The sequence below is a fragment of the Hyposmocoma kahamanoa genome, unplaced genomic scaffold (genome assembly GCF_003589595.1).
Source record: "Hyposmocoma kahamanoa isolate Upper Pololo Valley unplaced genomic scaffold, ASM358959v1 76, whole genome shotgun sequence".
Classification (NCBI taxonomy): Eukaryota; Metazoa; Arthropoda; class Insecta; order Lepidoptera; family Cosmopterigidae; genus Hyposmocoma; species Hyposmocoma kahamanoa.
The window spans coordinates 6,829,960-6,856,479 of NW_020653900.1; the positions used below are offsets into that span (position 1 = coordinate 6,829,960).

General features: G+C 34.7%; 1 protein-coding gene across 2 annotated transcripts in view; it reads left to right on the top strand.

The window, feature by feature from the left end:
* The window catches only part of LOC113232360, a 46,946-nt gene extending 24,786 nt beyond the window's left edge, over positions 1-22,160 (top strand). The window contains exons 3-5 of one of the 2 annotated variants that reach the window (XM_026467038.1): positions 15,100-15,292; positions 19,153-19,394; positions 21,893-22,052. In XM_026467038.1, the coding sequence (XP_026322823.1) occupies positions 15,100-15,292; positions 19,153-19,394; positions 21,893-21,966 (509 nt within the window). In that variant the 3' untranslated portion in view covers positions 21,967-22,052. Of the gene's footprint in view, positions 1-15,099; positions 15,293-19,152; positions 19,395-21,892 lie in introns of both variants that reach the window. The other variant, XM_026467039.1, reaches the window with a different exon arrangement.
* The last annotated feature ends 4,360 nt before the right edge of the window (positions 22,161-26,520 follow it).

Below are 26,520 nucleotides of genomic sequence, written 5' to 3' on the forward strand. Positions count from 1 at the left end.
GTATTTGATAATTACTCTTGTATTATATATTTAAAAAAGATCTAAAATAACGCTTTTCTCTTCCGTACTAAAACTAGACTTTTGACGAATTAATTTCATAGATATAAAATCTGCAAAACGTACTACGCGGTGTTAAAACGTATACTTAAACAAACACAACGTGTTTACATAAGTATTGCATAATGTTATCGACTATAATCTGATACTAAAAATACAAAGTAAATTGAGCATAATATCACGAAAATACAAATAATGATCGTGAAATCACGGTAGTACTCAATTAAAAATAAAAGAAACTCAAGAGAAATCAAAATATCAATTCGAATATCAGATTCATTTTCTAAAAGGAATGCAAAAAATTTGTAATTATCTAACCAATGATTTCCACTGCATTTATTTTCTAAACTGGCGTGTTTTCACAACATGCGTGTTAAAGAAAAACACAGAGAAAAATATGAATTTTATTAATCACTATCGGATTGACGACGAAGATGAGACTGCATGCAAAAGGCTTACAGCAAATATGTGTTAATATTGCAGTGTTCACTTAACATTTGTGTTTCACTCACTCATTAGCATTTAAAGACGATTCATTTTCAGTTAAATCTGGCTTTTCTCCTTTACAGATTTTTTAAATATAATAATACACTATAATATAATACACTTACTCCAGTCTTAGTTATCTTTGTCAATCTTGATGTATTTTTTTCTTCCCATCAACCCTTTGATAAAATAATTGATGTATTTTAAATGAATATAGTGTGTAACTTTTCCAATAACTGTGTATTTATAAACATCAATCGCTGCTTGAAACTGCAAGTTCAAGGAGCCGGATACTTCATGTAACTTTTTATAAATTTATTATAAAACAAAATAAGATATTTGTTAAAATTTTGTGCTTTGTATCAAATGCAATTGTTGTAATTGGTTTCTCCATGTTCCCCAAAAAGAAGTGTTTTCTCATAATATACATAGGGCGCACTATATGTTTCCGGAACTGGCCACTTACATAAACAATATGTAAAAGGTAATTACAACATTTGAAAATGGAACTCTTTGGCTGTAGAATACAGTTTGTTTGAACTGTTTTGAACTGTTACTTGTTTTTACATTGTGGCGTCATTTTAGAAATTGGTTGTCTACATCACCATGGACTCGTGAAAATTTTCGTAGTATGATTTTCTACGACTTTAAGCGTAATTTAACGACTCAGCAGAGCTTCGCTCGGCTTCAAACTGTTTTTGGCAATGAAGCACCATGCAAGACGACTATTTATAGCTGGTTTGCAGAATTCAAACGCGGTCGTGTGAATCTCACCGACAAATTTCGTGATAGTCGCCCGTCCACTGCTGTGAATAACAAAAACATCGATGCTATGCGCCGTATGATGAAAACAGACAGGCATATGACATACCATGAGATTGGGGCATCTTTAGGCATAGGCATGAGTTAAATAGAATCAATACTACACAAACATTTGAATGTGAAAAAGCTGTGCTCTCGGTGGATCCCACACAATTTGACTGAGGCTCAAAAAACGGATCGCGTCACTTGGTGCAATGCAATGAAGGGGCGTCAAATTTGGTGTAGGACATAGTAACAGGTGACTAAATATGGATTTATAGTTACGATCCCAAAGCAAAGCAGCAATCAAGCGTATGGGTCTTTCGAGATGAGACGAAACCAACCAAAGTGGCGCGCGTGCAAAGTGCCTGTAAGCGGATGATTGCTTCTTTTTTTAATAAAACTTGACACGGGGCTACTGTTGCCTTGGAGAATCGTTGTACCGTGAATAGTGATTGGTACGCGACCATTTGTTTGCCGGAAGCTATTGTCAAACTCCGTAAAAATAACCGAAAACGCCGTATCATCTTGCACCACGATAGTGCCAGTTCTCACACGGCCACACAGCCAAATTAATTTTTGAAGGTGAACAACGTTGATCTTCTGAGCCATCCCGCGTACAGTCCTGACTTGGCACCTTGTGACTTTTATTTATTTCCAAAAATTAAGAACCAGTTACGCGGTCAACGACTTTCATCACCTGAAGAGTCTGTCGAAGAGAATGAAAAATATGTTGTAGAGATTGTCACGGAGGAGTGGCAGAAATGTTTTCAAAATTGGTTCGTTCGTAAGAAAACGTGCATTAACGCTAAAGGAGAATATTTTGAGAAACAATAAATTCATTTCTAACCATTTATAGTATTTTTTCTTATTCATTCCGGAAACTTATAGTGCGCCCCACGTATAGCTATGATGGTATGTTTTTGTTTATTGTATGAATTGACGGGACGAACAAGTCATGCGTCTGATGGTAAGCTACACTCCTGTCCATAAGACTTGCAGTGCCACTCAGACCTTTATATCTCGAGACGTAAACTGACAAGTCTCATGCGCCTGTAATTTCACCATCACCCTTACCCTTCAAGACCGGAACACAGTAATGCTGACATTACTGCTTGGCGGTAGAAATAGATAAGATGGCAGTACTTCCCTGGACGAACTCTTTCAGAAGGAGCTCTACTGCTACTAAGTAAGTAGTAGTAAGTGTTGTAACTCAGTAGTGACTCCACTTACAACTTCAAGGAACCGATATTTTATGTAACTTTATATACATTTATTATAAAATAAAACTAATTAATAAGATATTTGTTTAAGTCGTACTCTGTGTCAAATTAAATTGTTGTGATTGGTTTGTCCATGTTCCGCAAAAATAAGTGTTTTCTCATAATATAAAGGTATGAATGTAAGTCGAAGGTTCGCGTTAGTCCGAATGGGAAAGAACCTCCCAATCGTAATGTTACTTTCCTGTATCGAATTTTTTTTGGTCCATGATCTTCTTAATTGAGATCCTAATCTTTAGCTTAATTACTACGCGTATAGGAACAGATGGCAATTAAGTAACAAAATTGGAAAAATATAATTGAAGAAAAAAATGGTTATGTAAATCTTAGTGTTTATTTTTATCACGACTTACTTTGATTCTTATTTACTTTGAGTTGACTGAATTATGTATTGCAAATGAGTGCAGGGTACAAAGAGCGCGTCGTGTTGAATGTTCACCGACTCAACCGGCGAGAGGTAAACCCGGGGCGGTTTTAGTGGGGTAGGCGCTCCAGTCTGGAGGGAGAGTCCCCACATAACTCCTGAGTCTCCCTGGGCTCAGGGGTATCTATAAAGGCTTCCATCCCGTCAAAAAAAAAGGGTGCAAAGAGCGGCATAATTTTTCTTCTTAGTTGTCCATTTGGTGACGTGATCGACTTTTGAACTTTGTCTTTTGATGTCATTGGCAACTTTGTCCAGTTTCTTACTTTTCGATCCAGCGTCAAAAAACTTTTGTTTTGCTTCGTAAACTTCACGGGTAACCCAATTCAACTTCGTTAACTCTATTTAACTTGATATTTCCCCTTTATGTATAACTTATTGACTTATTTAAAATAATCCTACCGTACTTTATTCTTATAAAAGGAACCAAACACGATGTTATCCCTTTAATGGCGCCATTGCCGTTTTAATGTTGAGATTAGAAAGATGAAAGTAATTGGAAAATTTTGCATACAAATAAAACCAGACCTTAAGTAAATATAATATAAACATTGGAATAAAATTAATTAAAATAAAAACAAAAATTTGAAAAAAATTATCAACATAAATTATTAAAAAAAATAATGCTTTCTAATTTATATTGTATAGAACTTACACATTGCACATTATGCTCTATGAAGTGAGCATTAGAATTATGAGATGCACCTATGAAATAAAGAGAGAAGTTTTTTATTGGGAAATAAACTTTTTTAAATTACTTCTTGTCTGGATGTTCTGGGAAGCGCCCCAGGGTTAATTCCGTTTTTCCGTCTAGTTTATACCAGGCAACTGCCTCCGTGGCCGAACGGTTACCATGCCGGACTGCCACGCAGAGGTCCCAGGTTCGATTCCCGGGCCGGGAGAAATAGTTGTATGGCCTACAATTATTTCTCTCGTGAGTTTGGGTGTAATTTGTGGTTGTCTATGTGTGTGTCCATGGCACCCGCGACACAGGGTTTTCCCTAGTGCGGGGCTATGTTGAGTGTGTGCGTTATTTATTTATTATTTATTTAATTGGTGTGGAGGTCTGGCACATTATTATTATTATCATAATTGTGTTTCAAAGTAAATTAAGTACATTTTCAACAAGCTTAATTGCTATAAAAGCAATGCAATGTCAGAAAGTTTTACAAATAATGAGCTCAATGAAACAAACGAAAAATAAAATAATAGAAAGGCCCCAGTGGTATCATAAATAAAGCTGTGAAGCATTTTCTTTAACGAATGATTTCTTAAAATTAAATGTTAATTTTTTTTTTACATTTCGTTTGGCGCTATGTTTGTATAGGTTAACTTCGGTCATTTTTTCGTGGTTTATGCATTAGACTCGACGTCCATTTGTTGGTAAGTCAATGGCCTGATGGCAAGCGACACGCCTGTCCATAATAGTTGCACTGCCACTCTGAGCTTTAAATTGCAAAGATCGGAGGTGCACTGCCTCTGCGCTCGTCACCCTGGGACATAAGTTGAAAAGTCCCACGTGCCTGTAATATCAAAATCGTAACGCAGTAATGCTCACATTACTGCTTGGCAGCAGAAATAGGCATATGCCTCTTTATGTTTTAATTATTTATTCAATATACAATCACAATACACAAGTCGTATTTACGCATTATTAACAATACTCCTTGCGACTGCAATTCACTTACAAGTGTACACAATTATCCTAGAAACACAAACAATGATATAGAAATATGGCTTTAATCACCCAAATAATTTAATAAATTACCGGACGCCTAAAAGAAGTAAATTGTAGACAATTTAAAATGAAATTGCATAATTTGTTGGTTACTTAGTGCTATTACAATACTGATGATTTTTTACTTTGTAATATAAAATGTTAAATTTAATTAATGTAAGCCATATTTTGCCAAATTCTAATTGATAATTATGTTGTTGTACAAATTTAACTTCAAATGCATGCTTCGTCAAAAGTAAATTTAATTAAGAAGCCTGTAAAATATTCGCACGCCAGGCGTCGGTAAAACGATGAAATATTAATACACCTTCATTGTAAACACATTTTAATTTACTTTTATACTCCCGTATCCATATTATTCAGTGAAAAAAAAAATCAATAACACATTATTGGACTGAACAGACCAACCGCATGCACAGGTTTTTTTCGTAATATTTCCCTGCAGCTTACAAGCTAATATTAAGTTAGTAATCTAAAATCAGATCAGGTCTTTTGAATGCCACGTTTCTTTCTTTCTGACAAGGCTATTACTACCAAGGCTTTCATCTCGGATATATTCGTCTCGGAAAATTTGCGAATCTCGAATCGTTAAAAAAATCGTTTTGGTATTTTCGAGACTCAAGATATTTTCAGTCTCAAAAATCACTTAAGGAAACTGTATTAAAAAATCTACTACATCAATAGTATTTTTTTATTCTGGTTTTTGTTATCGCACACACTCATAGCCCTATACTAGGGAAACCATGTATGGCGAGTACCATGGACTCACATATATACAACCACGAATTACACCCAAACTTACGAGAGACATAAGTGTAGGCCATACAAATTTTTCTCCTGGCCCAGGTATGGAAGCCGGGGCCTCTGTGTGGCAGAGCAGTATGGTAACCGTTGGGCTACGGAGGCAGTTAAATTAATAAAAATTAAGTTAGGTTGAAGAACAATAGTAATTAAAACAAGTCCGCCCTTTGTTTCTGGGTACTTAGTGAATTGCCAAGAAAAGGTCCTCATGAAGAAACAACCGATGTAGTATTAAACTTGTATTAAAGGGTAACTATTACAAAAAACATGCACATATTTATATGGGTTTGAAGTGAACAAAACGTTTACGTGTTTTATTTCGATGATCATGCCATCTTTTGGCATTTTGGAGTGTACAGTTTGTTATATGCTCACTATACATATGGAAAAAAATTGAGTTAATACAGAGCTCGAATAAAATATCAAATTTTTAAATTTTTTACCGTCTGAATGTCTTTTTTTACGCGAGGAAATCGATTACGGATACCTTTCGCCTGGGGATACAGGCGAAAGGTTATATGAGACTCTTACTCACTAAATCTTCGCGACACCCGTCTCTACACTATGTGCTGGCTCTTGAAGCGCCGAAGCATTCTTCCAAGACGCAACGGTGCCTACGTGTATCCGGGCCCACCTCGCTAGAAAAGGAAGAGAGGAGCTACTCCTACCTTCATAGCTGCTGAGGGGCGCGTACGGGTGCACACGACATCATCTCAAGTCACATGTACACGACAGTCGTGTACCTAGCCTATAAGTATGGAATTTATTTTTCAAGTAGTTGTGAAAGTTACATTTTTCCCGGGGTTTTCGAGAACGCATTTTTCCGAATCGCGGAAATGCGACAAGACTGAAAGCCTTAATTACTATCACCATAAGCTGTAAATTGTGATGGGTGGTAATAAATAAAAAGGAAAACAATAAAAAAAAACTATAAAAACAAAGTACTGTATTTTACGAGTAAATTTTATTAGTAGTGGCTAAACCCACCTGTATAGGCTGGCACCGCCAATTTCGATCATAAGACGGTATTGCTGTGTTCTATATTAAAGGGTAGGAAGAGCCAGGCATCACAGATATAAGAGACTTAAGGTCTTAGGTTCTAGGGTTGAGTATTACAAACAACTACAGGCGACGGTAACCACTTTCTATAAGTTGAATGGTTGATTTGTTTGCTGGTTTTGTATAAATACGAATAAAATATGGAAATCACGTCGTTTGTTCACGTTTTATTAAACCTGTGAAAAGGTAGCTTACGTTTGCAACAATATTACAAAAACAAATGAATAAAATTGTCGATGACGTTCGTGATCCCATGATTAACAGTGTAGGCGCTGGATAAGAAGGTTCCGGGTTCGATTCCCAGTAAGCTCAATTCAGGAAACGATATTTCTATAATTTTTTTCTTTTTTGTCAGTTTGTGGAAAAAGTTAAGTCACTGTTTCGCCGGATTGGACACTGTTGCGATGTATAGATTAGTAAACAAATAATACGTAACTGGAAATAATAAGGTCGTTTATAATAGTCCTAGTTATATATATGATTAATAATAATAATAATAAAAGTGATACCAAAGGTTTATTATAGGTACAGCTTCTATAGAAGAAGTGTACATTTTTGAATGACAAAAATCCATTATAGTGTGACCCGTTTAGCTCGCTCAGGTTGTCTCGATAATAATATATGCAATAAAAATTTTAAAAATTCAGTATTAAACTATTAAGCCATGGGAGAGACGAGAGTTTGAAATAGATATCCAAAATAATAATATGTGCCCACATGAGACAACCTCACTAATTGCCTGGTCTCAAACTAGGGAATTTCCTGTGCTATGAGTATCAGAGCAAAGGAATTCACTCCGGGGCACCCAGAACATACCCAGACCAAAACGAATTTAAAAAAAAGTTAATTTCCCAAATTGGTGTTACCGGGAATCGAACCCGGGAGCACCGCCTCCAGCGCCCATACCCTTGGGGCACCGAGGTCGTCAATTTATTATTAGGCTCAAACTACAACAATGTGATTTTGTATTACCGGTTTACTTCATTCGCACACTTGATACATTTCCTAATTAACAATCTATGTACAACATTTCAAAGTGTCAACTTTCACAAAACTTTCTTGATTAAGTGACCTAAAAGTTTTGATTTCCTGTCTGGAGTTTGTAAAGACCGATTTATTTGTATTCTAAAGTCCACAATGGAATATATTCATATTACCTTTTTCAAAGTTGACACTGTACACATGGATAATTAGGATAATACATTTGTGAAATATACGTGGTAAAAGCTACAATCATTGTTCGAGACCATCGAGTATATAACCAGAAATAGAGACGAAATAAGGACCATCCATTCCTGGCAACTCATCAGGCAAATGGGCCTTATATCGCTTATAAATATCAATTCTCGTTTGCGCTGAAATCACAAATTAGAAAGCTGAAATAGTACAGCGCCAACAACTGTACTGTGTGTACGTCTCCGTATATTCAAAAAATATTTTGTATTTATTTTAATAAAGATAATATCTCTGACAAAGGGAGCTGTTCCATTCGGTCGTGTGGGGAAAACAGCAAAACATCTAATTACAAAACAAACGGAATCACATTTCATTGGTAATTAAATATGTTATTTTGCAATTTTCGTCTACTATTGCTATAAAGCTCCACTTATCTAAAGTGGTCCATTTAAAGTGAAACAATTAACGACACCCGTCAGTAGTTTCGAATTCGGGCTGTCACAGTAATGATTTGGCAGAATAGTTTTCAAACAAATTAAATGACATTACGTCTCTATTTCTGGTTATATATTCGATGTTCGAGATTAGTAAATTAGCCACTGAAATGTGTATGAAGAATTAGGAAACAAATGAACGTAGACATACAAATTTTTTTTATAGTGATACACAGCTACATTTGTATGTGTTCTCCTTGTTGTGTACGGTTGATAATAACTGTAATACAAAGTCGATGAAATCTGGTACACTTCTAAATCTAGTTACTAATTACTATAATACTCCAGAGAGGTCTGTAAAGAAAAGTATTCCGTACTTATTAAACAGTTCACCACAGGTTATTAGACATTAAACTAAAACACGTAAATGTAAAAAAAAAATTCAAAGATTATTATTTCAGAAATGTTTGTAATTATTCTACTTAAGAATTTTTAACCACAAGTGTTAGTTTGTAACCGTTTGTTCAACTGAGACTCATTGAGATCCTGTAGTCAAATTGTTGTAGTTAATGTAGTAAATGTACAGTTTTGTTATATTTAGATAAGAAAATTGTACCCTTTTTTAAATTCTAAAAAAAAGTTATTTCCACAAAGTTGTAAATTCATTTACGGGGCAATATATATGCTTCTGATTGAAATCTATCGTGAACCAGAATCTTTTACAGAACAAGGGAACATACTTGGATGACAAAAATTTTTTGTAGTGACCCGTTTAGTTCGTTGAGATTGTCTCGACTTATATTTGAAATAAATATTGTAAATCATAAATATGTAGGTACAATGTCTACTTACTCAGAGCAACCCATAGGATTTCTTCATCATTATTCTAAGAGCAATCTGCCTTACGAACGAGTAGTAGACTTTAATCAGGTGTAATTTGCCCTTGAGATAAAATTCGCCTGGTGGTAAGCGACACGCGTATCAATAGCAGCTTCGGTGCGACTCAGAGCTTTGAATCGTCAAAATAGAGGTATTGCCACAGCGCCCGTCACACTGGGACATAAGTTAGCAAGTCCCTTGTGCCTGTAATTTCACCAGAACCCTTAATCCTTCAAAACCGGAATCGTCAATTATTTCACTTCAATCGACCAGTTTAACTAGAACTTTGCTGTAATGGACGAAAATTGCAAAATTACATATGTATTATGATGAAATGCGATTCCATTTGTTTTGTAATTAGTTGTTTTGATGTTTTTCTCACACCACCGAAGGAAACAGCCCCCATTATTAAATATATTATTTTTATTACAATAAATACATAATATTTTTAGAATTTACGGAGACGTATACACAGGTCAGTTCTTGGCGCTATACTATTTCAGTTTTCTAATTTGTGATAAGGGCCATTTACCTGATGAGTTGCCAGGGATGGATGGCCCTTATTTCATCTCTATTTCTGGTTATATGCTCGATGTGGTGGTCAAACATCGTGACATTCAATAAACTTAAAATTACAAATGGAATGTTCTATCCTAGCCTACAGCGTAAGCTATTTGCAAACATATTAAGATGTACCTTAGTTGTTTTCACTAACTCGATATTAGGTAGTAAGTAATAAGTTTCTCTCTAGTGGCTGTACCGGTAAAAAATCTTTTAAAACCTATACAAAGTTCTGCAACAAGCACATGGAAGAATGCGTAGAATCCGTTAACTTGATCTAGTTCAGTGGTAAGAGCGGTGGCCCCTGTGTGGCTACAGATGCTGGTTCGACTCCCGTCAGATACAATAATTTGTTTCCGATATTTGTATCAATACTGATATATTTTCACAAAATAAATGTATGTTGTTGAAGTAAAAACATTACGATATTCAATACATATTTTTAACTCTACATTCTTACTTGTATAATACGGGAAAGGAGGTAACTAAATCTAACTAACTTTCTCTGTCTTTGAAAATATTTGTCTTAATTGAAATTTCATGAATGACACTTAAGATAATAAATTAATTCGTTCCCCAGGTTTACTTTGTCCTTATTTAAATTTAATCAGCATCTTTGTGGAACGAGATAAACAATGATACCAGTCTCGCTATTACGGTAGCCAAAAATGGAAAATTAGAACGTACCAAAATATTTTGACCTCTGAATTCTAGTTTTAGACTTCTGTTTTCGATAATTTCTGTATATTGTCCTAAAAATATGAAATCATTTATTGATTTTTGTTACATATCCTGAAGTTATTCATAATATTTTTTTGTGAAATTTATCCGTATATTATGATTATTAATACAAAAATCGAACGAAACACAGAAAAATTCCTTAGATCTGACGGACTAGCGTAGCGGCCTAAATCTTCTTCTTAATGGAAACCCGTGCCCAACAGTGTGACGTACATATAACGGTCTACAATATTTGTATTATTTCGCGCAATTCTATGTAAATAGCTATTAATATGTAGTTACTAATACAAACATCAAACTAATCGAACATAAAGAAAAAATTCTTCGACATGATTATGCTCGAACTTACATCTGTGCCCAACCTCGGCCACCGCTCTGGCAACTGAGATATAGATCGAGTCAGCAGACCTTACAAATTTCATTAAATGTTTGGTATTGTGTACATAAGTGTACAAACTGTACTTATGTTCGGAATTGGTCGGCGAGGAATTTCGTACATGGGTTTAAAATGTTTTTTTTTTTATTCAAATGGTTTTGCTCTTAACCTAGCCCTGGAGCAAAGATAGGATCTACAATGGAACGAGCTCGCCCGGAAGATGCTTCTTCAGTCCTATTTTAAAGATACTCACGTTGTACGTGGGGCGCACTGTAAGTTTCCGGAATGAATAAGAAAAAAATACTATAAAGGGTCAGAAATGAATTTGTTGTTTCTCAAAATATTCTCCGTTCGCGTTAATGCGAATGAACCAATTTTGAAAACATTTATGCCATTCCTCCGTCACAATCTCTGAAACATATTTTTCGTACTCTTACTTTACTTCTACGTACAGCCTCTTCAGGCTATGAAAATCGTTGACCGCGTAACTGGTTCTTAATTTTTGGAAACAAGTAATAGTCACAAGGTGCTAGGTCGGGACTGTACGCGGGTTGACTCATAAGGTCAACGTTGTTCACCTTCAAAAATTATTTTGTCTGTCTGGCCGTGTGAGAACTGGTATTATCGTGGTGCAAGATGATACGGTGTTTACGGTTATTTTTATGGAGTTTGTCAATAGCTTCCGGCAAACAAATGGTCGTGTACCAATCACTATTCACGGTACAACGATTCTCCAAAGCAACAGTAGCCACGTGTCCAATTTTATTAAAAAAAAAAGCAATCATCCGCTCAAAGGCACTTTGCAAGCGCGTCACTTTGGTTGGTTTCAGCTCATCTCGAAAGACCCATAGACTCGATTGCTGCTTTGCTTTGGGATAACTATAAATCCATGTTTCGTTATCTATTACTATGTCAGACACCAAATTTGATGCTCCTTTGTTGAATCTGGTAAGCATGGCATTGCACGAAGTGACGCGATCCGTTTTTTGAGCCTCGTGCAAATTGTGTGGGATCTACTGAGAGCACAGCTTTTTCACACCCAAATGTTTGTGTAGTGTTAATTGAATGTGACTCATAATGTGACTCATGCCTATGCCTAAAAATGCCCAAATCTCATGGTATATCATATGCCTGTCTGTATTGATCATACGGCGCACAGCATCGATGTTTTTGTTGTTCACAGCAGTGGACGGGCGGGAGTCGTCTTGTATGGTGCTTCATTGGCAAAAGCAGTTTGAAGACGAGCTAAGCTCCGCTGAGCTGTTAAATTACACTTAAAGTCCTAGAAAATCATACTACGAAAATTTTCACGAGTTAAATCCATGGTGATGTAAAAACAAGTGACAGTCAGATGAAACAAACTGTATTCTACACCCAAAGAGTTCCATTTTCAAATGTTGTAATTACTTTTTAAATATTGTTTATGTAAGTGGCCAGTTCCGGAAACTTATAGTGCGCTCTATGTATGTGCTCGGAAATTCCATTCCTGTGTGCGCATAATAAAAGATAATGAAAAGCGCTTAGTACGCTTGAAGGGAATATCGAACAAGTAAGGATCATATCCCGCCGTGCTTCCGATGTCCGATGGTCAAAGAGGGTGGGCGGGATGAACTGATGGAGCTCATGGGCACACTCACCGAAATATATTCTGTAGAAAACTGATAGACAGGCTTTGCGCCGATGGTTTAAACAATGAAGTTTAGATTCGAGCTTATCGTCGCTAAGTATCCCGGCTCTGCGTTCAATGGAATCAAGAGCTTCATGGCGACACGATCTGGCAATATCGTTCATATAACAAGAAACCAAATACACATTTAAATACATAAAAAATGTTTTAATCTCTCCGCTTCAAAGTGCTACTTCTTAGTGTACATTTTTTTATCGATTCTATATCGACACCTGACTTTCATCGAGAACCGGATTCGACACTCATGGTCACTGTACCATTACTAATTATTCTTACCGCTACTTCAATAAATGGGAAATTAACTCTATTGCCCGAAGAGCAAAGTCCAAAATCTAATGTGGTAAAAAAAAAATTACACATACGCGAAAGTATTGAGTGAGATTTTCTGGTATACTTTTTTATTTCGCCTTAAAATTTATATTTCTATTACTACTAGTAGTAGCAGTAGCCGCTCACGCGATACGCTCATCCTACCGCAAAATGGCGGCTATTTGGTTTCGCAAATTAGAAAAGGATTCAGTTTAAATACAAGTTTTTAAATATAATAATTACTATTCTGCATTGCTAAATAAATACCCCCCGTACTACAATAAAAACATCTCAAATAAAATGCAGTAATACACCGCAAATCCTGCACTTAAAAAGCACTAATGAAATTTTTGGTGTACTTGGGTAAATATGATAATATTCCATTTGAGTGGTTCTAACGTTTACCATGAAATTACTTCTTAAAGTATAGTTTATAAACATTTAAATTCAGGGTAAACTAAAAACGCAAGTTACGGTATGTTTTCAATAAATAAACACCGACATCAGCAGCCCAAACAATAATAACACACACGGTTGTCGTGACGTATTTTTGAAGTTGTTTATTTTTTTTTAAATGACAGACCCAGGCATTAAAAACTTTATGGTTTGCTAGAGTAGTTACCGAAATAGCAATTAGTATTAGTTCTTTTACCTGTTATAACTTCGATATCCGATAAATCGGTATAAAATCATCACCGGCACCTCTAGGTACACACACAAGTGTAGCCTTATGATTTGACTTACCGTCTCTCAAACAGTAGGTCGCTGGTTCGAATCCGGGCATGCACCTCTCAGCTTTTCGGTGAATGAAAACATCGTGAGGAAATCTACAAAGCAATTTAACGATATCTGTGACGTTCCCAGTCCGTATCTCTCTCATCTTATTGTGAAAAGAGCCCAGTAGTGGGACTATAGACAATATAAGGTAACTATTGTAATAATTATATTTGTGTTTCTTTAGTCTTTATTTCGACTATTATTAAAAAACATAATCACTTCGCTACCAATAGGTTATTGATTTTGTTGAAATAAGGAATAAGCTGCAGTAGTGTGCATTTCGTCAGATTTAGTTGTGTACTCGATGTGTCAGATGGTTTATTCTGCAGTAAGTCAATACAACATGACATACTTAATCCGTTCATGGACAGTAGGTAGCTGTTCAGTAGCTGTAGCTCCTTGTAAAAGAGTTCGTCTAGCCACCTTACCTATTTCAACCGCTAAGCAATAATGTGAACATTATTGCGTTCTGGCTTGGAAGGGGTTGGAATTACAGGTACATGGGATTTATCAACTTATGTCTCAGGGTGACAGGCGCAGTGGCGGTGCCCATGAGATCTTTAAAGCTCTGAATGGCACTGCAACTGCTATGGATAGGCGTGTCATTTACCACCAAGCGCACGACTTGAATGGGAACATTCTTGTGTCAAAGGTACGGCTATGACAATGGTAGGATGATTGCCATTGTATCATATAGAGTTAGTGCTTAAAACACTATGCGTTAAAAATTGGTTAAAACTACTTTTGCGGTTAGAAAATTTAGTGGCACTGACATGTACTTGAATCACCACATACAACCACGTCGGTCTTAAAATAACGTCCACAAATGTGTGCGTAAAATTATTAAATTTTCTTAGAACGTTGTTGATACTTCTCTAGGAAAAAGCAGTAGCCAGCAACTACATAGGAGTGAACAAAAATTAAAAAAATAATGTTACTCAATTGGTGATTGAATATACTTAAATGCAATACATGACCAAATTAAAGGTAAAAAAACATTGTCTCTTTCAATAAAATATAAAATATGAAAATGTTGATACTTTATCATAAATTAATAAAAAGCCCTTTTCAATTTTTATTCTAGTTATAAACTACTTCGGCGGCTGTTCGCCTATATAGTTACATGGTTATTCTAGTAATTGGTCACAAATTTTTAAAGTGCAAAAATGCATTACATTTTAAAGATTTTTTACAGTATCCCATAAACAATATTACAAATTTAGTTTGGTACAAATATAAATGTAAGAGTAGAAAGTGTGCAAAATATATACTTGCAATGCGCGTGCAATATTATTGATTTTATGTTCCGTAGAAAACATTGGTTGGCAAAAAAAAAAATACGGTAAACGTTTATTCGGCGGGGCCGTTGATATTTTGATATTTAATTTTAAGGTAAACGATCTTACTGTCCATGAACTGGTAAATTAGCCTAGTTTCACGGTGCATTACTTCTTTAATACCGTGTAAATGTAATTTAAAATAAATAAATGATACTATTTATATTTTAAATTTCCAGGACGCCGAACGAAAAAAAGGCTCCTGCAAGCTGTAATCCCGATGGTCTTCGGCATGAAATCCTCTGCAGCATTAATCTTCGCCATGTTCCTCGTCACCGCCATCACATTAAAGGCTTTCGTGCTTAGCAAATTGGCTTTGATTGTTACTGTCGCCATGGCTTTGAAGAGATTGTACGAGTCCTATAGTATGGGGTAAGTTTCTTTTTAATTGAAATTAATACACCAAGCTTAATACGCTCAGTTGGTCACACGACAATAGCATGTGAGACAATGGCAAAATTTGTAGATTTAGAGGAAATCATATAACTTTTTACTAGAGGACGCTTTTAAAAAACATTTGACAGGGATCTCTGGTGTTTGGTATCGCCTATTAAATTTTCCTTCGCGATAATTTTATGTAATTTTCGTTGGACTTTATATCCAACTAAAATGTATAATCAAGTCAAACGGGCGTCCTCTTAAATTTTGCCAGTCTTCCTGCTACTGTTGTTACGTCTCTGCACTTTGTATTATTCACCTTGTTTGTAGAAAAAAGATATTGTAAACGAGAAAAGAAACAATCAATAACGTTATTAATATTTATTAGTCCGTATAAAATAATGAACTAAAGAAAGATTGCAATACAGTTGGTGGCTGAGAGTGGCAATGGAATTCCGTATTTCCGGCTCTGAGTTGTTATTTAAACCACTACTTTCATAATCAAACTAAAGCAGGACAGCCAACCTTGAAAAAAAAAAACTTGGGATGTGAATTTGGGCTAGTGATCGATATTTAAGCTGTTTATAGTCATCAAGTGGTGATATTTGGAATGTGCTGTGGTGAAATTTAAGGTCATTCAGGTTTAGAATTGGTTTTAATACGTTTTTAACGTTGAATTATGTAAAGAGTTGACCATTGCCATTTTTTATTTCACCCGCTTCCTATCGTAGTTTGTGCATTAATCGCGCTATTCTCATCTATGACCCACGAATTTGATGAAAGAGGTGCTAAAATAAATAGATTGTTTGAATTTAGAAGCTACAATACGAGCATCTGTTATCTATGGTTTCAAAATTATAAGAAGACAGACGTAGGAAAGAGGCACAATCTTGGAGCGATCAACGTTTTTTGGAACGATTAAAAGAAAGTTGAAAATGTTAAATTTTATCCCATTCTCAATTAGCTCATACGTGCTTCGAGCGATTAACTGTCTTTTTTGAGAATTTTCCAAGGTTTAGCTGGCATATTAATTGTAGATGTTATTGAATTTTTCTTCAGAATTGCATATTCTTTAATCACAGCTGATATTTTTTTATTAATTGATTTTGAATTAGTATCCATTTGGAACTTAATAAATTTGAAATTTAGGTTGATTGTCTTTCACTTTTGCATGTTTTTTGTCTCAATTTATGAAATAATTAAGATGAATTTATTAAAATTAAAATTTATTGATGATTCTTTTTTTGCAATTTTCTTATTATAATGCTTTAATAAAAATGTCTTAACAATTAAATTCAGTTAACGTCAATTTGCATTAGTAGTTTAAACATCATAAAAAAAACATTAATGCGATATTAGAACATAAATTTTAATGGACATTTTTGATAAAGTATTTATTTTTGTACAGTGTACAGTCAGCATCAAAAGTTGATGATTTCGGGATAACCTATAGAACATGTAAAAATATCTTCTTTTCTTATAGAGCACTTATAGCAACACATTTCTACTGTGTATATTAAAACCACATTATATATAACCATGTACATATATGGTCATCCACTTTTGATGCAGACATTACTCGATAGCATGACCGGACGGACAAAAAACATGGACAGAGACGCACGTTGACTTATACATGAATAAAATATATAGCAGGAAATCAGTGTATACATACGTATGTACGAGATTTCACTAGAATAGAGGTGGGTGGTAGTGGTATTATTCTATTAATAGTTAGAAAGTAATGGCTTGAAAAAGCGCGAAAAAAATTTAAGTGCAACGTGTTTGTCTATTTAATTATGATTAAAAAATTGAAGCCGAATTACCACTTTCTTATAAATGCTAATGATAACAATAATAATGAATAGTAAATCGGACTGCGCATAATTAATGAAAATAAAATTGTGCTACTGGAATGTTTCCTAGTGCTATGCAAATAAATAATGAATGAATTATTATAATATATAAAGATATTATCGGAGATACAGTTCCATGCAGATCTAGAACCAAAAGAAAAACATGGAAGCTATCAACTGGTTATTATCCCGCGCAAGTTGTAAAAGTCGACTGAGGGATTAATAGTGTCGTATATGTAGGCGACAGGCTGGCAACCTGTCACTGTGGTGCACTACGTCACACAAGATTGTATACAATCTTAGCCCAAACATTTGCCAGATGTGGCTTTAGTTGCACTGTGTCACTTGCTCTGTCTATCCCTATATGGGAACCCAAAGGCGTGAGTATATATGTATGTATAAAGATATTATTAATTCAAAAAATATATCAATGTAACATGATAAAGGTATATAAGGATATATATATTTATAAACTTTACAAATAGTGCTTATTAATTAATATTCTCTCTATCTATTCTCATATTTAGTATCAGTAGAGCTCCTTGTGAAAGAGTTCGTCTAGGGAAGTATTGCCACCTTACCTATTTCTGCAGCCAAGCAGTAATGTGAGCTGCGTTCTGGTTTAGAAGGGTAAGGGTGCTGGTGATATTACAGGCAAATGGGACTCGTCAACTTATGTCTCAGGGTGACACTGCAACTGTTATGGATAGGCGTGTCGCTTACCACCAGACGCACGACTTGTTGCTTCCGTCACTTAGTATTATAAAAAAATATAAAAATATATTTTTTTATCTATTTACATATTTTTGTCTTTGTATGAAAGTAAAATTTAATGAATTACTAAAAATCATTGCACAAAAGTTGTTGTTCATGGTGTTAGTAATAAAGTCATACGAGGTAGTTAGTTATTTACAAATAACCTTGTATATATCGCATGGACTTTATATCTACTAAATACAATTCTAGTCCCTATTTTATACGTTGTCATATCAATAATTATATGAAGACGATCGATAAACGAATAATTAATGACAATAACGGATATAACTGTTATTACTCGATACACGCTATCTACTACCTACATCACTTAGAAACATTGTGAAAATCATCATACAGCAGCTTTTATATCAAAATACTAGCGAACTACCACTACGACGAGATGGTACTCGCGTAAATAGAAATAAAAGTGTTTAGTAGAGGATTCAAGTGTTAGGAAAAGAAACTGCTTGCCTAAATCTTGTAAAAAAGACAGAAATAATTATAACTTTTTACTAAAAAAAACGACCTCCAAAGTTTGTGGAATTACATCTATTTACCAAGTTTTATTGAAATCCTATAATCCCCTAGTTTGGCATCCTTATAAGTGGAATATTATCTTCAAATTTAAATGAGATTAATACTGAGTTTGTTGGAAAGAGGGTATCTAAAAGAATCATCAAAATCGATTCACAAATGCCTCAGTGAACACGTAACATACTCACTAAAAACACCTATTTTGAAGCGGTTAAAAATAAAGTATTTAAAGTATTTCTAGTATGAAGGCCCTGGAAAAATAATTATTTCAAAACAGTTGTTACATTGTGATATTTCGTGTATAAAGAACTACGTAACATTTCAAACACTACGTCTTCAGGCAAAATATTTTCTCTCTAATTACCAAATGTAAGTTGGTAGTAAAATGAAAATTTAGTTAAATTTCAACACAAAATCGAGAACAGTTTTTTTACATAGATTATCTATTTATTTCTTTAGTAGTTTTTGCATAATTACATTTATTATACTTTTAGAAGCGACGCTGTTGTTGATTTAAAATAGTATATTAACATTAATCAAGCAACCGTTACATAAAGCCATGTAGTTTCTCTGAAATAAAGGAACGCTAATGACAAAAGGACTCGACTCTGGACATGGACACTGGACTTTGTGACAGGACTGACGCTGACGTTGTATCTACGAGTCTGCATACTCAAAGCACTAAACCTTTCTTTGTTTTTCCAGTGCTGGTTTACAAAACCACCCATACCTTTACTCCCAGTATCCGATCGATTTCCCAAGCGCCTCGTCGCACGCATATTCCGTAAGTGGAATGAGCCCACAATTCCCCGAGATGTATAACCCGACGGCAATGGCCTCGCACCAGGCAGATATTCTGCCGCACAACGATGCATCGGCTCAGCAGTCGCAACAGGCGCCAACAGTACAGCTACTCAACTCAACCAGAGCTTCAGAGCGATGGGACGGTAAGTCAAAGCTGGAGAAACTCCTAGAACCTATAGTCAGTGGAATAAGAAGCTACCTCGACCCTATAGCAAACGTATTCTACTCAATGCCAGCGACGTTCAGAGGATTGAACTCAGACGTTACTACAATGAAAACTGTTGAAGAAGAAAAAAAACCTAGAGAATTTCTAGTACCCCAGCCAAGGTTCATTGCCCAGAGAAAAATGAACTACAGAAAAGCATATAGACCAAGACCAAAGAAATACACTGAACTGAATCTTGACTTAGACAAACTGAAGAAAAATAAAGACCTATACGATTATTTGAAGACAAAAAAGTATAAGTTTAACTATCAAAACACTTATTACTATCCGAGAGTAAAATATTTTGTAAATCCTAATCATTTTTTCGTAAAACCTAAAAACACTAGACTCGTGCCTTATGTAAAAGAAATTACTGCTAACGATTCAACGGCTAAACCCAATGTTACCTTAGTACATCTAGGTTACTGGAAACCTGTAATATTATTGCCAGTATTAACAAATCAATCTAATTTACACAATTCGACAAAGGCTGATCATTATGTGAATGTTGATAATACCAGACATAAAAGAGCAAAACGTAGTCTTGACGACAACTCCGTGGATGACTTTCCCGTATCAGAAGACTTAAAAGCTTACGGATTAAGTACCTCAGGACGTAGTGTTGTAGCATTCATGCAAGCATTATCAAATCAAGATCCGGTTAAAGGAATGTGGAAGGATGCCAATATCTATACAAAGAATCTCATTAAGCATTCTTTAAAATCCGTTGGACCACCAGCGTACTACTCATTCACTTATGACATTATAATGTTGACACTTGACATCATTGATGGTCTAATAGAAGTACATCAGGATTTGACTGAACACTTCTTTGGTGGAAAGCCGAAGAAACAAAAGGCTCATAGTCATCCTCCAAAGCAAAAGCCTAACAAAAAGAAGAAGAAGAAGAAGCCACATAATCATCATCATCATCATCATCATCATCAACAACAACAATTGCAGCAGTTACAACCGCAACAGCAATTGCAAAACATACGAGATGAGGAAGATGAATTGGACTTTTTGGGTAAATCAGCTAAAACCATGTAAATTACAAAAAACAAGTTGTTAAAAATAAATTTATGACAACGTAAAATTTACAACACTTTGAAAATAAATATAAATGACATCGATCATGAACATTTCAACATTTTACAACGATCCGGTTTGCATTATGACTGTAATGACAAAGATAAGGTAAAATATTAGGAAAGAAAAAGAATCACGTCGTAATGGATATATCAACTTAATATAAATTTAAGCTGAAAGATTTACCAATACGGCTATTATTTAATGTTACGATAATGCCTATTGAATTTACAATTATGTCTCTAAGAATACATCTTAATAAAGTTACGGTATTAGTGTATATTGCAGTAGTTTGCAGCAGCATTTAATAAAATTGCATTTAATATTGTTTAAATTTTAGTTCCTACAATTTGGTGGTGGTATTATTTTCAGATATATTCAAGCGGCAATCTCATTAGTATTTATGTAAAATTGTGGGTCTACATTTTGTAAATATCAATTGGAATGTGTTTTATATAATTTACAGGTTGAAATAAAATCGAAGCTTTAATTCGCTTTGAATAATTTTTAAATATTCCTACACTTATTAAGAAAAAATGAAAGAATGAGTATTTTCGAGTCAATAGTTAAGATAAACTTTTTGATTGATTATTACGTTCATACTCAGTTTTGCCAATATAGCTTTCAGAACGAGATATTGAAGCCCATATAATTTCACAGTCAAATATAAAACTGCCTCTGTGGCGAACGGTTACCACGCTGGACTACCACGCAGAGGTCCGGAGACATATAAGGTCGGGAGAAATATTTGTATGGCCTACATTTATTTCTCTTGTGAGTTAGGGTGTAATTTGTGGTTGTCTATGTATGTGACCACGGCACCCGCGATACAGAGTTTCCCTAGTGCGGTGCTATGTTGAGTGTGTGCGTTAATAATCCGCTTATAAGATTGCAGAGATTTAATCAAAAAGTTTATGTGCGGTTTTATATCTTCATTAGAGTAAATCAAGCCCAGGACTCGATTGAATTGAGAAGATAACTTGAGAAAAACTGATGAGTTTTGGAACAAATGAAATTGATAACTTGACTTCAACTTTCGTGAACAAAGGATTTAATCTAACAATTTTAATAAAAAAGAGAAGTAATTAACTTTTTTCAATTGTACTCGAAGAACTTTCTTTATTCAATGGTTGGACTGAAAAAGGTTGGAATCCTGGTTGTTTTTAAAATTAATCATATTTAGCACTTCTCGGCACAGTTTAGCACCAAAAATTAATTCAAAATCTAATCAAAGTTATTAAGCCATAGACTATCTCAATTCGGTCGTTCCAAGAAGTTTGCTTTACTCGCCAAAGCATTTAAATTGATATTTTCATCAAAAAAATAAATTTCATCTATGTTGCACAGGATACCGGAGGCCTTATGGAACCTCGCGCGCTACTTCAGAATCCTATTTGGGCTACCAGCCATATCGCCGCTGAGTGAATCATCTATGACCATGCCTATGTACGTCATGCCCCAAATGTATCAGCAGGCAATGGCTCAACAACTGGGTCAGCTGAATCACCAATTGCCCCAATAACAAAATTGGACATTCAAGGATCAAGTGGCGTCATATTAGTTACAAATTCAGCTAAATGTCAGATTGCCACGTCAACTTGATCTTGATTCCCTTTTGCCTTGTTTGACGTGGCAATCTGATATTTAGCAATGTCAATGCAGTCACAGTGCTTTAAATTGGCTGGACTTTTATTTATATTTATTATAAAATACGTAAATTAAGGTTTATTTATTTGATGTCCAGGAAATCTAAAGCACTGTCCCTGCTTATTAATAAATATATTAAATTAATTTTAATTAAGACTGATTCTTTACTCTGAAGTCTGAATATTACTAAGCGCGAGCCCCGTCGACTTTATTTATTTAAATTATGTTAATTTATGCTAAATTGTTAAGTGTTGTTAAGGCTTATTTATTCAGCAGTTTGTAAAATAAAAGTTTACAAGTTTGTTTATGTTTTACTTAATCCCTTTCGAGATTAAAAGTTTAGTCCAATTATTATTGCCTGTTTTAGTAGAGGAAAATAAAACAAGACGTATGTATATTACTAGAATAAACAGTAAGACACGTTCTTTTCTAGCTTTAAATTTACTCTAACAATTACCCCAGCCAGTGACAATAGCAAAGAGTTATCAACGTGTCGTATTAAATCGCTGGTGACCAGAGTGTCAACAGCTACCTTCGCCAAAAAACCATCCAAATGGGCAATTTTGCGGGTCTCTTAAGCACTATACAAAAGGATGCGACACCTCATGGAATTTTCTCTATATAATTAATGGAGTAAAATGTACATTTTTCTTTTATGGCAACCATATTTATTATAACATTTCCTTTTTTTATTGCCCTTATAAATAATAAAAGTACCTTCCCATAATCGTAGAAAAGAGACAGTTTTATCTACTATATATTTGCGCTAATGATAAACCTGCAGCATGTTGGAGAAATTTCACAGATTCTTTTAATATGCATATAATGTCCAACCCTGATTAGGCCACCATGATAGACTTCAGCCTAAAACCATCTGATCATGAATAACTTTTTAAGAAATGGTTAAAAGTAGAAGACATACATTTTAGAATAAATTTAAAATCATAATAATCTAGCTCTAAATTTTATCACGACTTTTATACCACACTTAGATATACAAAATACTTAGTTAAAAAACCTTGAAGTTAGCATTTCAAAAGAGTAACAGTTCATATCGCTTGACCTTTGCTTCGGTGTGTCATTATTAATACTTTATTTATCGTAATAAGTAATCCTGCGTAGGTGGGGAAGTAAAGTGATATGTGTTATCCCTTGTGTTCAAGTTTTGTCAGGAAAAATCAGAGCCATAATTACCTATTAACTATTTCTATCAGTAATAATGATAGGACTTAATATGCTTCAAGACGAATATGTATTGACAAACGACAATCCTTTGACTTTCTTATACGTTCTTTTTAGTTCCTTTCCGAGTCATTTAAAAATTAAACATGATAGTATGTATGACCAATACTACTAGACATTCTTACCCGTTCTACTCAAGGGATCTTTCCCGGCTTGCTTCAAAATATAATACTTGAAAATAAATAACACTCCCTAGAGTTTTCAACTCGTTCTATTCGAGTGAACTTTCTGGTCTTATATATTTAGGAACAGTAAACTTCTCGCTTAAAAACAAAATATTAATTTAGATTCCTATTGAAATTTTTCCGGTAGAGTCGACTACCAAACTCTCTCGTCTTCTGTTTGGTGGCGGAGCTTTTCAGTTCTTAGAAACCTACGCGCCTGGAGGGACCAAAGGATATCAAGCTCATGCTCTACTAGCTCTTCGGGCTAGTGCTGGAGAAGCCGATCGCAGTGTCCTGCGACAATGTCCGGATATAACTTCCGGTTTAAAGGGAACTCACGTGAACCGCGCGTTTCCTCGCCTTAGCCCTCGTCTAGACCGCTAGTAAGACACGCCAGCTGCGCGTCGTAGTAGCGGTCATCCGTTTATTTGAGTTTTTAATTCGGGACTTAATCACGTATAATAATAATAATAACGCCCAAAACGTCGAGGTAATTAAAATATTATGTTTTATACGGGGTTAAGTTCCAAATTAAGAATCAAAATAATGTGTGAAAATCGTGCAAATTTAAAATCATAGTGTTCATCCCTAACCACAAACCGAAGTCCATACTCAAGTCTGGGTCCACCAGAGACGCCCGTGAAGGCATATTACTGGCGGAGGGTTTGGCTCGGACACCCACTGTGTCCTAGTCTTGCCGGGGAAAATATGGGCGAACTCCCTATCACTCGGGTCGGTAGATAGGGAAGGGTTAATTATAAGGATTAATTCCTTTTTAGGAACATAGTATATTAGTAGCAGTAGAGCTTCTTGTGGAAAAGTTTATCCAGGGAAATACTGCCACTTTACCTATTTCTGCCGCCAAGCAATAATGTGAGGACTACAGTGTTTCGGTTTTGAAATGTATGCTTCAAAACCGGACTTGTCAATTTATGTCTCAGGGTGACGGGCGCAATGGCTGTGCCCTTCAAATCTTTGCGATTTAAGCTCTTGGCACTGCAACTGCAACAACACTAGGCGCATGACTAGTTCGTCCTGTCACTTGGTATCAGAAAAAAAGATTAAATTAAAGGAAAACCCTTGAATTTTATAATGTATTCAAAAGTCAAAGTTATTTGTATTAATCTTCATAACAACTCTTTGTGTAAGACACTTTTTTGTAAACAATTTGAAAAAAAACAAAAATTTCCTGCCCGCCTGTGTACTTGGTATCACCGTGCAGTTACAATATTTCATAATTCACGCGAGCAAATGTTGATGAATTTAATTTTACTAAAGTACGTGCTCTAGCGTATTTGATTATGTTGACACTTTACCCTTTTGGCGGCTTATATTAAAAAGCTCTTCCCTTGAAGCGCTGATTGAATGTCAACAAGTATACGAATTAAATATAACTGGTCGACGTTGAAGGGTTTTGGCGAGGCTTTCAAGTGCGTATTACATAAATGTACCCTAAATTAAGTAAGTACATAACAGAATGGGACGACTCTACCTCTGAATGGAGTGTTGGACTATAAACCAACTTACTGGCACAATATTCAGGTAAAATCAATTTTGCGATCGCACTTGAGATCACAGATCTAGGATCTGTGTTCGATACTGTCGATTTTTTTTACACATTTATTACGATTTGGTGGATCTCGGAACTCCTTAAATCGTGGGATGTAATCTTTTTTCTTTCTTAAGTAATAAATGCAATCTATAAGAGCACTGTAATTATAGTGAATCGGTCTAATTTCCATGGTAATTTTTATTGTTTAAGTATTCAATTTGTTTATCGTGCAATATTATTTAATATTCGAGTACTCATGTCATGAAATATTCTTTGAAAATTACACGATAATATACTTGAATATCCAAAAAATAAAAATTGCCACAGAAATTAGGTAGTGAACATTAGTCCGAGAATGACCGGAATAATCACTGATTTAACTTTTTTACATTATTTATTATTTCTAGTCATAATTGATGCAAAGATTTATTTTCAAACAAGTCGTAGAGAAATCACCCTCAAAGTAGACCGACCTAGTAAAGAGTGCAGGAATCCGCTAGATGTAAGCAGTGCAAGACTTGTCTTTGTTGTAGAGTGGCAAAGGACTGTCTATTTCTAGACAGGCCTGCTAATATGTATGTACATAGGTGTGTATTTTATTTATCGTCATATAGAAACGTCACACTGATATATATCGACTGTGCAAATTTGGAATGTCGTAAGGAATATTTTGTCGTAATTATTAAATTATTACCCCATATAGTGGAACTCTTGCGACATTTCAAATTTCCACCATCGATGTATATATCCGAGACAACAGTGAAGACGATTAAATTTTCGCCTAGATGAATTACCAAAATAGATTTTTGTTTTCACGTTTCCCTGACACAAAGGACACCTGAAAATTTTTCTTATATATGGGATATTATTTACCATTACACACATAACGCACAACGCACATAACCATTAAATAGATACATATTTATTTCCTCAAGAACGGGATACTTCTGAATTCTATGATATTTTCTGAGCATTCATAATATTCGAAATTAAAATTCCAAAATATCGTCTACTTCATACGTAAGAAAATTACACTTGAAATCGTCACATTTGTACATCACTTCTTACTACAAATTCAAAAAGTCAATTCTTTTGAGAAGAATGAGCAAGAAACTTTAAGTGGGGCAAAGAGCTTTGTTCTTAGAACAAAACTTACAACAATTGTAAAAGAAATTAACATTCTTACACTATTAAGGAGAATATTATTCTTTTTAAGAAAAATAGTGATAAACATAACATTATTATATAATAAAAACTTAAATAATATAGATATTTTTGAGTTATCCTTATATAGTTTTAAAAAGAAAATGAGAGAAATAAATTTTTTTATTAATAATTTTTTATTTTTGCTAAATTCTTGTTTATGTTTG